This window comes from Rhyacophila brunnea, unplaced genomic scaffold (assembly GCF_057557595.1).
Source record: "Rhyacophila brunnea isolate RB1 unplaced genomic scaffold, BYU_Rbru_1.0 scaffold_3, whole genome shotgun sequence".
NCBI classification, from domain to species: domain Eukaryota; kingdom Metazoa; phylum Arthropoda; class Insecta; order Trichoptera; family Rhyacophilidae; genus Rhyacophila; species Rhyacophila brunnea.
In genome coordinates, this window is record NW_028232965.1 from 45,310,755 (window position 1) to 45,326,995 (window position 16,241).

The 16,241-nt window shown below is 30.2% G+C and overlaps 1 protein-coding gene across 1 annotated transcript in view; it reads left to right on the top strand.

The window, feature by feature from the left end:
* The first annotated feature begins 516 nt into the window (after window positions 1-516).
* The window catches only part of LOC147068421 (uncharacterized protein ZK1073.1), an 87,401-nt gene continuing 71,676 nt past the window's right edge, over window positions 517-16,241 (top strand). The window contains exon 1 of the mRNA XM_085952242.1: window positions 517-817. Within this exon, the coding sequence (XP_085808368.1) occupies window positions 782-817 (36 nt within the window). The 5' untranslated portion in view covers window positions 517-781. The remainder of the gene's footprint in view (window positions 818-16,241) is intronic.

Genomic DNA, 16,241 nt, shown 5'->3' on the forward strand with positions numbered 1-16,241 from the left:
ATACTTATCAATAAATTAAAACCAGTTATTGGCTTTTATTGATCTAAATTTTATGTAGAATAATATAATAAAAATACTAATAATAGGTATATAAGAATAATTCTTCAACATCTTTAGTAGTAAATGATTTATAAAATGAGCTCTTGGTCCATATTTTATTAAAAAAATGGCAAATAAATAATCATCATCCACCTATTAAAATGCATTGGTTTCAGTGGGCACGTCTTTATTATACTGTCGTATCGAATATTATTTCTATATTATAATGTCATTTAAAATTGTATTGTTATGTAATCGTTCGCAAAAGGATAATATGTTTCAATTTGACACAACATCGCTGGCATTATAGAAAGCCTTTAACCGCAAAGTTAAATAGCTCCCCATACAATATTTTCATTCGCGGTATAACGACGCGGAACAGGGCGCGTGGAAATGGCACCTTCTACGACGCAGGCTGTTGCGACCTCCTGCTTTTCGCCGCCCCGGTATCGTAGCATCTCTCATTGACTGGCGAACATTCCGAGCGAAGCATTTTGCTACCAGCATTCGTATGCTGCGCTCCTGTTCGCAATATCACTCAGCGACGCTCTGTTGAATATTGCACTTGAGTTTTCAAACTTAAATTAAATCAAACTCGACAGTTAAAATTAAAACTAAGTTACCCACGACACTTTGAATTAGTTTTTTTTCGCGCCATTAAGTAAATTGCATTTTTTGTGATATATAATTTGAGAGGAGTGTTTGTGTGACGCTGTATCAGGGAGACTGCGCATAGAGCAAGATGCCGGATTCAGAGGATAAACCTTTACACATCCAAGTGAGAAACAATTTTAATATAATACAAACAAAACATTATTACAGTATACTATAATATTACTTACACATTACATGCAAGTCAGTGTAGCTCAACAGACTGGTACCATAGTTTCAAACTAACTCACACCATTATTATATACACAATTTATAATATATGTATAACACAATGCTTCGATTGTTTATATAACGTTTTCAGTAAAGTAAATTAATTAAAATCTTCCCTTATAATTTTTAGTATTAACTTAACATGCGTGTACAAAAATGTGCTATCCATATACTATTTCAAGAGTCCAGTGTTCGCTAAAGAATCTGCAGCTTTGCCAAAATATCTAATGTTTTTACGTTTTTACAGTTGTTTCACTCTTCTTTTTATTCTGGTCCAATTATAAATAACGCGCGTTTTCTTCTGAATTATTTTTGAGCGAGAGCGCTTATCACGCGACAGTTGTAAAGTTATAAAAAAAACTTGCGTTGTTTTTAAATAGTTCGCTTGCACTTTCTGTTTCATTTGCGTTATATTTAATTTAATGTGACGCTGGGGGAGTATGTCGTCTAGAAGCTGAAAGTGAAAATTATTATTGCATCGATCGTTTTGGCGGGCTACGTGGTATTGTGCAACAAAACTTATGTTACATACTACATACATATATGTGATACTGTGTCGTATATGTACGGAGATCTGTTGTCTGTAGAGATGTGCTGCAGAGAACAGTAACGCATCCAAAATGAAAACAAAACAGAGAGATCACAAAGACAGATGGGCGTGGTATGACCGTTGACTTTAGCTTAACATACTGTACTATAAAAATCTGGGTTAATACCCAAGGAACTACATATACACATCAATGTTAAACAGATTTTATAACTTGAAGGTTTGTATTATAGCATTGTCTCTTCAATTTAATCCATTGTTATGGCTGTAAACAAAATAAATATGATATTACTAAAAGCCACAGTAGTCATTATTATAGTTTAATGTGAAATGTAGTTTTTATTGGAATTAATCGAAAATTTTATAATCATAATATCATAACGATGAATTTATATTATTTAATATCAAACATCACATTTATTCTATTTTCAAAAAAGTTACGATGATCTATGAAAATCATATGCACTTTTGAAATTGAAGAATTGACAGTACAATAACAGAGTAGGTATTATAAATTATTTTATTTGAGACACAGTTTAGTTGTTTTACAATGACTAATTTAATCGTATCAATATAATAAATTAATAATAACATAGTCTTTTAATGTCATTAAAATTATTTTTTAAATTTGCGGCTTCTTTATTGACAATAAATGATTGTAAATTTATTAAAAATATACATTATATTATTGTCACAAACTGATAATAATAACTTTGACAATTAAATAATAACTCATGGAAAAGTATAAACACGCGAATGTAAATATTATATACTGGCGATATCTATTTTTATATCGAGAATATATCTACAACATACGCACGTATGCATCGATTTTTAGAAATATACACTATAGCATTTAAAATGTGTAATATTTACAGAAGTAATTCTTATCACAAAAATGTACGTACCATATTGGATAATGTAAGTATCACAATATTATATTCGAAGTATTTTACTGTTTCGATACAAAACTTAAAGCAAATAAAATGGTTTATCTGACAATATTGAACAATTTGAAAATAGAATAGTTGTACGTAAGTAGGTATATATTTTATTTTGAAGTCAACTTATATACTATATGTACAAGTATACAATACACATGAAAAATAATTTGAAATTGTAATCACTGAATTGTCAATTCCATTTATCAATACAAATACAATTTGAAATTCGAAACATTGTATTGTGAATATTCTACTTATTTTATCAGTATGACGATTGTATGGTGGTATATGTAACTACTAGTCCATACGACTGTTGTGAATAAATATACATATTCAGGCCCAAAATAATATATTCAAGTTTAATAAAGTTGTTTATTATCTCTAAAATTGTTAGTTGATTCTCTCATGCATTACCTCTGGCTATCATTATAATATGATATAAAAAATGTTATGTAAAGCATTTGAACACGTTCAAACAATAAATTATTTGTAAGTAACACATTATTATAAAGTATGTATCTATTGTAAATTTTGAGTAATAATATAAATAGGCTTACCTAATTTTATACACAGCAAATAAAATAAAATAAATTATTTGAGGTCCTAACGGATGGTATTTTGTAGAGTGATTGTCTGGAAAAAATGTTGGCAATAATATGTAATGAAAAGTGTTACCTGTTGTTGGAGTGAAATTCTACCGATTAAATTATATAAAAAATTATTAATAAACATGCTAAGCCTATTTAAAAGAAATAAATATGATTAAAAAAGTTTCAGAATATTTTGCGTTATTGTACATCGAACCGGTTTCCAAGCCATACAATTTAATATCTCTCAAATTGCCTGGGCATGTTTTCAAAAATGAATACATCATCCAATTTAAAACATCTCCCAAATGACTAACGGGCGATTTTAAAAATGAAAAAATAATTAAATTAAATTAATGTTATTATACGCCTGTTCGGCACTGTGAAGGCGTTGACCCGCCAGCGCTATGTTAAAGGGAGTGTTTATTTTTGGCGGGAATCCGTTTGCATGTGCTTACTTGCCCACAAAGAGAGCGGCAACGTGTGGTGACCCTTTTTGCCTACATGCATCATGTATTTTGTTATTTAATTTTTCATACATGAGGTACTGCTGTTAATACATAAATAATACTATGTTTCGTTTTTATGCATAATGTGGCGTTTAACCCATCCACATACGCACCGTTTATTTTCGATTGATTTATTTTCACTACCGTCTACACACGAACCGACCGATTTGATGACTTCAAATTTGGTACACAAAAGACAGGAAACCCAACACAATTGCAAATTAAACGCTATTTCAATGATATTAAATTACCGTATTGCATCGATTATAAGATACATTCTTATTTTACAACGTTTTTCTTAGCTCGTATTATTATTTGTCCGGTAAACTTCCCGACTACCTAGACATCTGAAACTTTTAGAATATATCAGAACACGATGCCAATGCATTTTTTAAATACTTTTAGCCATCTTAAATTAGAATTGAATTCATTTTCAGTTAATTCTGTTTTGTATAAAAAGTTATTTCGACACCATTATTGGTTGCTAGGGGTCTGGGGTCCATGCAACTAAGTTATTAATATATACGTGCGTTATTATGGAAATCAATATGACGTGTCAAAATGACATTTCAGTATTATTTCTATCAAGTACATTTTTTTTGATCGTTTAAGCTAGTCAAGTCAAGTTTATATGATTCAACAGAAAATTTAAAAACGTTGTATATAAAAAGTTCTTTTTATCTTATAATTATTTAAATACCATTTCAAAAATCAAAATAAATCATTGTACAATCATAGAAACTTTATTACAAAAATGAAAGTTGTACATTCAAAAGGAGTATTATTTATGTACCTACCTACATACTTTGTTTGCAATATCACCACCAAAATCTGAAACGTCTTCAGATTCAGTTTCCGATTTTTCTGAATCACATTTCTTTTGACGCAGAGTTGTCAATGGATCTTTTCCCCCCGTAAAATAACGTTTTAATATCGATTATAAGACACATTCAGAGACATAGCCGCTCTACAATCAATGCAATACGTTATAATGTTTGCTAATAAATTCTATGTTGGTGGGTTAATAATGTTAATATGATAAATATTATATTTTTTTTATTAATAGCATGTATTTAGAAAATACAATATGACCACAAAAAAATAATTAGCATGTAGCTATTAATTTACTAAATATGCATATGTGTTTGCGTAATACATATTTTATATATTGTAGGTACGTTAAGTGCGTGATAATAATTCATGATGATGTATAAAAATGAGTTTATCACTTGGTATTCACCACATATATTTTGTCTTTACGTCGCGTGCGTTACTCACGTGAGCTTTGTCCACAAATCGCGTTTTGACTCGCGCGCATTCCCGTACACGTGACCTCATTGAGCCGTCCACAAACACTTGCGCTGTGACGACTGTCGCGCGCGGTTGAGGTACAGGTGACCCATTGAGGTGTCCACATACACTCGCGGCGAGACACGCGCCATGTGGACAAAACCTTAGTGAGCTTTATAAAGTAGAGAATATTCGATACAGTTCACCATTTGAGCGAAATACGTGTCGTAAAAACAAAATTTACATGTAGTGAAAAACAATTGACAATCGCATTTTTATAAATAATTATTTTTATGGTTCTTGTAGTGTTAAGGTTCAAATAGACTATATGACGATCGGGCACATATATGCTAAGAGCGTTTTAGTGTCTATGATCAAATCTATGCCATTCCAACATCTATACATACATATTGTATGACAGCTATGACATCGTATTTACACTCTGTGACACCCTATGACACAGGACGCCAACATAAGAAACGGGGTTTTCGACATATATATGACCAATCGTCATAGAGTGTATTTGAAGCATTAGTAACAAAATTAACGCATGGCCATAGCCCATATCATAACTAAATTACTCCCTCGGGCTCTGATATATTTTTACAGTCTAGAATAATACTGTCTGCAGATAACTCAAATAATATTTTTATTGTCTGTTGTCACACATAGCCTTGGGTAAATTAACAATTTATTTAATCTAATTTTAATATGATGGATATTTTTTTAGCGCCTGTAGTATGGAGTATGCCGTTCGGAAAGAAAGTATTAGGTATATTTTGTTCTCCCTCACTAATATAATAAATTATAAAGAATTTCATATCATCACATATACTTTTAATTGACACTACCGAACCAAGATTAGATGTAAATACAATAAATCAATAAATACCTACAATAAAACATACATTATAACACTGTATTGTTCAAAATTTTCTGCACCTTCAAGTCATAACTTATCAGTTATCACTGTTATCAGACTAGATTTTACTGATAAAATCAAATTATTAATTAACCATGACTCTTCGACAAATATTTTTCATTTGTAACGTATTTTTAAATTGTAAGTAAGTATATTTTTGATTAAAAGAAAATATTTTTCTACTAATTGTTTTCAGTTACGTTACGATTAATGAAAACAGTTTTGAAGCTAAGTTTAAGTCAATTATATGTAATTGCATGTTTTGTAATTCCGTTGTTAGATGTTCATATTAAATTATGTCCCTGGTATTTATTATTTACTATAATATCGGAAACATTTAAAAACTATAATAGTAAAACAGTTTTAAAGTTTTGAATTATCTTGTATTTACCATTACATAATATATAAATTCAAACCTCAGAATATTGGTCAATATTTTTAATTGTTTACTATTAGGTACTTTTCATTCATAATTCGTTTTATTTCGCTTGATTCACTATTTAACGCGGCCAAATTTTGTTTCCTTATACATTTGCGTAACCCCAATACGGGTTAGCCCCAAAAAGAAACGCCACTTTTTCGTCAAATGTTTAGTTATCACATCTTGTAAATATTACACCCAGTATTTGTGGCGCTTCTAAAAAGTGTCAATGTGTAAGGGTTCTTACAATCAAAACGTCAGTCAATAGAATTTATAATAAGAGAAAAAATATTTATTTAAGAAGCTTTTTTACCCAGTTTATGTTTTCGCGTTTCACTGCAATATTTATTATCTTGAGTACATTATTTGATCCGTAGTACAAATCTATTATTTTCGTTTAATGATAAAAAAATTAACGTAAATGATAAACGTGTTGTTTTTCTACTACACGAGGTATTTTTGATAACCTCATGAGTCACTGAAAAAAAAACTACGCTTGGAATAATTTCTTTTGAGTACGCGCTGATTAAAAATAATGATTTATAAATTAGTTATGTAGTTCATTTATCTCAATATTTATACCAGACCAATTTAGGTAGATTAGATCAGAACATGTTCAATTTGTATCAATCAAAGTGAAGAATAATGATTGATTGTATCAATGAAAGATTGTTAAAAATTTATATCGCAGAATTCAATGACATAATAAAAATACCATTAAAATGTATTGTCTAGTAAGCTAGTTTGATATTCTCATTAAAAAAAATCTTTCACATACAAGATTTCATTGAATCCGTGAGTAGAGTGGGTCATATAGATATAGAATTTTCAATTATTGTTGTCCATTATTGCAATATAAGTAGAGCTCATTTTTAACTACATGCAATATGTATTACATCAGGGATATGAGAAATCTTGACATGTTGGAAGATGTCTTTTACGATCAAAATAAAAATATTAAAAAACGAACAAAACCGTATTAATAATAAGAAATAATTCACAGTTCACGCCTGTGTATATAATATATACCTACCGCAATTTTACTTCCTGTCAACAATGCAAATACATGGTTTTTATAATGATACGACTACCGGTCAACAAGTTCGACTGTAACATTTTTACAATACAATATATAATTATTTCGGATTTTCGGTTAATGGTGATACTGCGTTTGTACATTCTTTGTACATTTAAACGGTTTGTATAATACCTAGGAATTTCGCTGTGAGTCCACTAGAACGTTTGGCCGTTGCGTCTCGCCCCGCTATACTCGGTACAGACCTCACATGTAGAAAGTAGGTTGCTGAAGTCTGTACAGTCCTGTCTATATTCGGACATTTTTGTTCGCTAGTTCAACACATCTCAGCGCATACACAGCCTGCGCATTGCCTGCCCCAAATTGGTTTCAAAAGGGACATTTTTCGTAATGAAAGTGTTAACGCAAGTATATTCATCACCGACGGATTTCTGTTCAACATCACATCAGTTACACTATAATTAAATTAGTCAAAAATACTATAATTTTGAAAGATTCTGTGTACTTTAGTTTTTTCAAAATTCTATATTTTTTACATCTTTGAATTACAATCAGCATAATAAAAATATGACAAGACTATTTCCCGTGAAACATTAAAAACTATTTGACGTACAAGTGTAGACAGTTGAGGCAGTGCGTAGCACACTTTCAACCTAAAGCATGCGCAAAACTTGTGTTAAAACCATAATTTGTGTTGAAGTAGAGTGGAAGATGAAGCTTAGTGATCACAATAATATTTATGTAGACACAACTCATGGGGTATAGCGGTCAAGAAGCAAAGGCCATAAGTTCTTTCTAGTGGCATCCATAAACGACGCTTAGAAACCAGGCCTCCTGTTGCATTAGATTAAGGCGTCGAATTCCACGACTGAGTAAAATTCACATAGTCTTTTTTATCAATATGTAGGTACATGTGCTTGGATAAATAACACTAACCTTGTAAACAGCCAGTTAGTATACATATACACATACATATTATATGCCCCGTCCTAAAAGGGAAATAATATTATTATAAATATTTAAATACAATATAAGGCATATTATATTACTGCTATTTTTAATGTACATAAGAACTGCATACTTTCTTATATTATTGATTGAAAATATTTGTTGGCATTTTTAACGTATTCTTGTAAATAAAAAATCTCCCATGGGCATTTTTTGATAAAGCTCTGTATAAAAATAAGCTTCGACATACCTATATTTTAAAAGTTGTTCGCAATATTAGGATTTTTATCGGAAACACCACGGAAATTAAAAAGAGGATATTATTATGATGACTTTCAACTCAAACGCGAGATCAAACACATCTTCTTTCAGTCATGTGATTGAAAAAAATACGAAAATAGATCGGCCAAAACCATAACAAGATTTTCCAACGAATGATCCGATTTTTAAACGTATTAACAAACAAACACATCACCACTCCTTGCAGTTGATTTTTTTCGCGATACGATCTACGTAAAAAAATATTTCCCATCTTATCTAAAAATCTAATAAGCACATGCATGATTCGATATTATGATATCATTGATAAATCTAAGATAAGCAAATTAGCAAGGCACTCGTATGTTGAATTAGGACAAAAATATTATAACAACATACAAAAGGAGTAATTATTGTAATCGTTGAAAAAATCCATTTTGTAATATTTATCTACTTAAATTTTTGCATAGTAACCAACGACTTTATTTCTTTGATTATTGATGTTTTGGGTAAACGAATTCGGGATCAAATATATTATGACCTTTTCATAAGCACAGTATTCTATTTTTTCTAAAATTCTGCTGATAAAAAATTGCTAAGTATGTAAATTTAAGTTATGTACTGATAACATTCCCAGACCAAATATATTATTTAATGATTTTTTTAAACTTATTTGACTACTCAACAATATTGTTCAGGTAAATTAGAACAATGTTTAAAATTGGTGCTAAATAATAATAATTCATTTATTTGACATATTGAGAAGAAGTTTTTTTACAATGGCTACAGGACAAGTGTGATAAAAACTTGACACTTGAGTGATTTGTCAAAATATTTCTTTATGTTTTAAAATATGGAAATAATTTTTATACGGGATTTTATACAGTTGTTTGTTCAAATATGATTCTCATCAATGATCAATATTTATGATTGATCGAACCAATTGAATTATTAATGATAGGTACTATATCAAAAGAGTTTCTACTATATACGTATGAACTAGGTACGATTTTGGTGTAGTTGACGTGGCAGTTACAGAAAATATAATATTTGTGGGTTTGCTTATTGAAAGACTATTATATTATATTACATGATATAAATATATATATATATTATTTGGCGGACTGTTTTGATGATGCGTATTTTTTTTTTTGGATTGCTCATCTAAATACGGTTTAGCTATAACAATGATTCAAATGCATATATGCAGCCCTAGCAAGTAAATATCAGAGAACAAAAGTGTATACTTGATACAAATGAATTTATAGTGCATATTGATTTTATAACAAATTTAATCATAGGATTTAGTAACCCATTTCAGCGTCAATTTCGTGTGTATATTAATTTAGTCTCCATCGGTATAGAAGAATGCTCTCTTCAACGTCTTTAAAAAATATATAATACTCGATTAAGAACTATTTATTTTGTAATGCTTTTAAATAACCCACCGATTAGTCAAATTAATAGTTATCGATTTAAACAATAATCGATTCTAAATAATATGAAAGCATAATAAATTCTGAAAAACTTTAGAAACATATATGTGGGGAAAAATCCAAATTTATTTATAACGCCCTAGCGCTTAATGCGAAGTGCCAATTATTTTTCGATTCCTTATTGAATATCAAAGCCCACTATTATAGCCGTGACAGAAAACTGTAAACTACGATGGTAGTGATAGTTGTTGCTCATACTTCGAATGCAATACTAAATGATGATTGTTGCATATTGAAATTACGGCAATAAATTGAACGAAATATATTCATTCATTGCGATTAAGTTGCTGCATTGATGTCGAAGGCTATACAATCGTAATTCGCAATTCAGTGCCATGGCCTGAATAAAGTAGGCCTTGTTGAATATACAGAAAAATTAAGAATGTTGAATTCCTATTTTGACAATATAAAATTTTTAAAAACCTTAGAAAAACACCAATCCCAGAAAACAAAATATTGTTCATTTTTTGGATAATAAAATAATAATTTAATTTATATGAAAGCATGACATATAATATAATAAGTAAAGATATAACCCGGAAAATATCTTATTTCCAGAAACATATTTTCCTGAAACAGGACAAAATATACGTTATTGTTCGCAAAAACAACTAAAGTACTTGTAGGTTTTATTTTATCAGTAAATTCATATTTTCTCAAAAGAGGGGGAAAAAAGTTCTTCGAGGCCTTATTAATGATGCAAGTAATAGGTGTATTTCTAAGAATAGAAAGACGTAATGTGGCCCTAAAATTCTTTTCATACATAATTCACGTATTTTATGGGGATACGTTCTACGCATGGCAATACATGTATCCGTGTACATGTTATTTATTTAATGAAATCAAAACAGAATACTCTGGAGTTGAGAAATACAATTTGACATATTGGCTCGTCGATTGATTCAGTTATCCAAGGTAGACTTCGTTTAGATAGAAAAATTGTGCTATAAAAAATGGAATTTATTTCAAGCATCTCCTGTATCAGTGTATCTTTGCTAACATTTTTTTATTAGCCAAAAATGATTATTTTAGACATACATGTATAGCATACAGTACCGGTGATTAAACAATTAAAATATAGTAGTTAATTTCGACAGACACGAGTACGCGATGTGATAGACATGGTCAAGCTAATTGAATGTGTAAACCAGTGGCGAAGGGTGGAGGTAGGCTGTCAAGATCCGATATAAATAGTGCATACTAAACTTTGTCAGTAATCCGTATTTGTTTTCATTGAACGAAGACTACAATTATTTACAGATGATATTAGTTTGTTGTTTAAATTCAATTAAATCATGCGAAAACCAAACCATAATAGATAATAGTAAAAAAATACTCGTATATCTATAAAATATCAATAATCATGACATTAAATCGTACATAATGTTGCATATTTTAATGACAGAATAATATTTATCCAGCCATATATATATATACAGCCTATCTCCACCCTTCGCCATTGGTGTAGACACGTGATACCTAAGGGTTATAAATGCCGCTGGAACGAAGACCTCGAGTTGGGCGGAAGTCCGTGGCAGCGAAGAAGTTGGGACCGAAAAGAGAATAGAGATAGAAGAGATCTTCATCCGAAAGTGTATTTATCACGGCTGATGATGATGATAATACAAACTTAATACTACAATAATTCTGTGTTCGAAAGGGAAAAAGAGGAATGTGAACTACTTTTCAGGACAGCCAAAAAAGATAGAGTTTTGGACAACTTTGTATTGAAACTTTTAAGTTTTTATCTACAAATTAACAATTTAGCGCCGTCAATTCAACTCGTCCCTTTTCTGATTTACGCATTCATATAGATGCGTGTCCGAAAACTTGTATGTATGCATTTCGCAACATCACACTTCACCGTGAAATGTTGTATCGGAAATATATGGCCGTATAAAAGACCGTCCAACCCCTTTGTGTCGTATAGTAGGTACTGGCATAAAATGTATGTCTAAACAAAGCACGGTTCTTGTCGGTTTACACTTTATAGCCAGCAGCAAACAAATTTTTTAAAATAGCCGATACACTGGATTATTTGTTAGGTTAGGTTAGGTTTTCATTCTTGATTTCATGAATTTTGCCCAACCCAGCTATGAAAATTGAATTACTGTTCATATTGAATCTAATAGAATTGGATACGGTCATCTCTTTCCGATTAGAAAGCTCACGGCGAACTGTGCCACGGTGAAATATTTTACGGACAATTTATATGTACCCATATAGATAGATATGTATTTTAATTTATTTCAATGTGTCTCTATCAATACTAACTTAAATATTTTTTAGAAAATTATTTTAGATTTTCATAGGAAAAAAAAACACTTTCACATGTGTACCTAAGTAATGATAATGCTAATAGTTTTGAAATGGTACTACGATATAAAAAGTATATGGAAAGCGTATTTTTAGCAAATTTTGGCATCCCTAGTTTAACCTAGTCTATCGTAATGAAGTTTTGGAGAGGAAACGAATGGGAAATAAAAGCGAGAAACGAATTTGTTGAATTCTAGATGATCTAAAATCGAGCCCACCACCCGTCAATCCATCTACGGTTATCGGTCATTATCTTCTTCCGGTGACATTTTGGAAAAATTGGCACTGTCGAGATTCGTCATGACGGATAAAGTGATTTGATCAAATGATCAACGAGTTTGCTCGGGTTGGGCTTTAAAGTAGATGTCCAATACGAAACAATAGTTAGGTATATTATAATTACAGTAACAATATTATGTCCTTTATTATAGAGGATAATAGTTTATTTTCGATCAGTGTACCCAAAATATTATTTTGTTTTCCAAAACCCACGTTTGTCCCTTATTTGGCTTTTTGCCATTTAAAGATAGAACATAATTTTTAAAACATGTTAACAGAGTTCATAATGATGAAAATACATAAATGCAATGTTTTATAACACAACTATAAACAAACAAATTCATCATTTATATAATTTTAACTGTTAATATTTTTAGTTATGTAGGTAAAACATATTTCTAAATTCTCTGTCATTTTAAGTGTTTTGGATGATCATATTTTATAAATTAGCAAACATCTCATTTAAGCGGGTATTCATCAGTACGTCTCATTTCATCTCAACGTATTTCAGCAGTGACACGTTATATTTCTATACGAAAATACAACGGATTGAAACGACTTTAAAAATTACAAGATAAAAAGAACTTTTTATACACAACGTTTTAAAATTTTCTGTTGAATCAAACTTGACTTGACTAGCTTAAACTATCAAAAAAATTTGTACTTGATAGAAATAATACTGAAATGTCATTTTAACATGTCATATTGATTTCCATAATAACGCACGTATATATTAATAATTTAGTTGCTAGGACCCCAGACCCCTAGAAACCAATAATGGTGTCGAAATAACTTTTCATATAAAACAGAATTAACTGAAAATTAATTCAATTCTACTTAAAGATGGCTAAAAGTATTAAAAATCCATTGACATCGTGTTCTGATATATTCTAAAGGTTTCAAATGTCTAGCTAGTGGGGAAGTTAGTTAAAAATCGATTGCAAGATTTGTACCGGACAACGAACCACCGGAAAATAAGAATACGAGCTAAGAAAAACGCTGTAAAATCTCTATATATATGTACTTACAGTCTGCTTTTCTCGTATGAACCCATTTCAGATTTGACCTTTATTTTATCCAACAAAATAAAAATGGTAACCTTAGGTATAATGTGGGGATTTCTTTGGTTACATACTTTTAAAGCGACCTATATTGATAGCAACAACATTTTAAAATTGAGAGTTGGAAAATGTAAGTAGGGTGCAGTGTCACTTATCTGTAGGGTTGATGAGGGAGTCTCAGTCGAAACCCAATCAATAGGTACTCAATTTTTGTCCGCTCAGCAGGATAAGTTTGTGAGACAGTATACGTCACTATGTCGTAAAACTGTTGTACTAAATTTGAAAAGTGGACCATGAGGTTAAAAAAGGTTGGGAACCACCTATACTAAACTTATTTCATTTGCATTGTGATTTAAAAATTGACATAGAGATAAAACAATACCTATTTAGCTTGTATATTTAATAATTGTATAATTATTGCCAGTGAACAAAAGAATTAGTAAATCACGTGAACGTACTAAAGCAAAGGCCAAAACCATGGGAATTATGTAGGTTTTCGAAGTTTTTTTTCTATACGATTAACGCATAATTTGTTGCGAAAAATAACTTCAAATGGATTTGATTAAGTAAAATCATATTATTGATATATTTTCATTTACTTATAAACATGCTCATATATAAAACATGAGAATGAAAGATTTTTTTTTATTGAAAATACATAACTTAAAAAAAATCAGAAACATTCCTAATAATATACAAATTAATAGACTTTTTCATTATGCGAGTTATTTAACATATAATGAATAAATATAAAAAATATCATTTAAAATCAATTGGATAGGTACATATTTACAATATACTATAATTATATCAGTGGCGAGGGGTGGAAGTAGGCTGTTAAGATTCGACATAAATATATACACGAAAGCTCGGAATCAATCAAAAACACAAAGGTGTTTACTAGCAAAACAGATTCTAATATAAGAATCGATAGGTAAAAAAACGTGGATAAAAGGCCGTGTTTAGAGCCTCCATAATTTTTTCCGTGCCTCATTTCCCCCACTTTTTATTCGAGATACGCTCAGCAAAAAAAAAAGAAAAAAACAATGCTCTTGCTATAATTTTAACACGTTCAGCAAGAACTATTTTGATCGTGCTACTATTTTTTTGTCTAACCAGGAAATAAAGTAAGCCGACGAAAAAAAAGTTTACGACTATTATTATCGAATAAGTTATCTATTATATTGTAATATTGCATTTGAGGCAATATATGGGATTAGAGTTATGATTTGTATGGGAGCAGGTGTAGTTTGCACAATAAAGAACTTACTGTGCCGTTTGATAATATCTGTTACATTTTATATGCTACAAATCCTGCAATTTTTAGTTGGGTATACAATAACATTTACGATTTATTTGGTGTATGTCACGACTAGGGAATCCAATCCCGAGCCAAAATTCTGATCCCGGGATTTCGGGATTACAATTTGACAATCCCGGGATCCCGGGACTAGTCCCGGGATTGGCACTTTTTCCATTGTTAATACAAAATTTTTATATTTACAAATAACATTGATAAACTCGGTCAAAAATAAATCAAGTATAATTTATACTACTCGTATTTAAGACATTTATTGTTAATATCGTATACGATCAATCTTGGAAATACACAAGTTTAACGGAGTAAAATATAATATTGTAATATAAATAATAATGTGAATTTAATAGGAGATTGCTGTTTCTGATAGTAAAGACTTAATGAATGGATTAGCGAGATTTAAAATAGTAAAGCAAATAATCATAGCGTACTTATGGCCTTTCCGCTTCATAAATCTAATTAGTCAGCCAAATATGAAACTGCTGTAAAACGTATGATACTCGTATCATAGTGGAATTACTTTGTTAAAAGTGCCAAGCATTGTTTTTTTCCAATGTTTCCATTTTTAATAATTTATGTGAAAAAATAAAATGAATCGGCAACCTACACATGGGTATAAATCAAACTTCATTCAAACTCAGTTTATTTCTAATGTAGTTATTTTTTATTAAAAGTATTTTTTTCTGTTATATTTTCACTTTTATTTTATTTTCCATAAAAATTGATAAAAAAATCAATCCCGAAATCCCGGGATTATGTTAATCAATCCCGGGATTCATAGGTATCGAAAATAGCTCGGGATCCCGGGATTGGAATCCCTAGTCACGACTAAACTGTAATACATTAAATAATATAATGATGTATTATTATATCTTATTTTTTCATATATGTTAGATAGAGCTGTCTGAATAGTATCTATGGATTTATATAATTATACATTAATACTATCGACTGAGAGTGCTCGATGGAAATTGTATTTCAATTCTAATTGATACATATTATGGTCTTTATAACTGTAATTACTATTTTACAACGTTTTTATTAGCTCGTATTCTTGTTTGTCCGGTGGTTGTTTGTCCAGTATAAATCTTGCAATCGATTTTTAACTAACTTCCCGACTAGCTAGACATTTGAAACTTTTAGAATATACCAGAACACGATGCCAATGCATTTTTGTAATAGTTTTAGACATCTTTAAGTAGAATTGAATTCATTTTCAGTTAATTCTGTTTTGTATGGAAAGTTATTTCAGAAAAATCAGTAAAAAGTAAAATACTATTATTGGTTGCTAAGGGGGTGGTCCTAGCAACTAAATTATTAATATATACGTGCGTTACTATGGAAATCAAAAGTATTCTATATTTGTTTGTTTGTTTGCTTTTTATTTA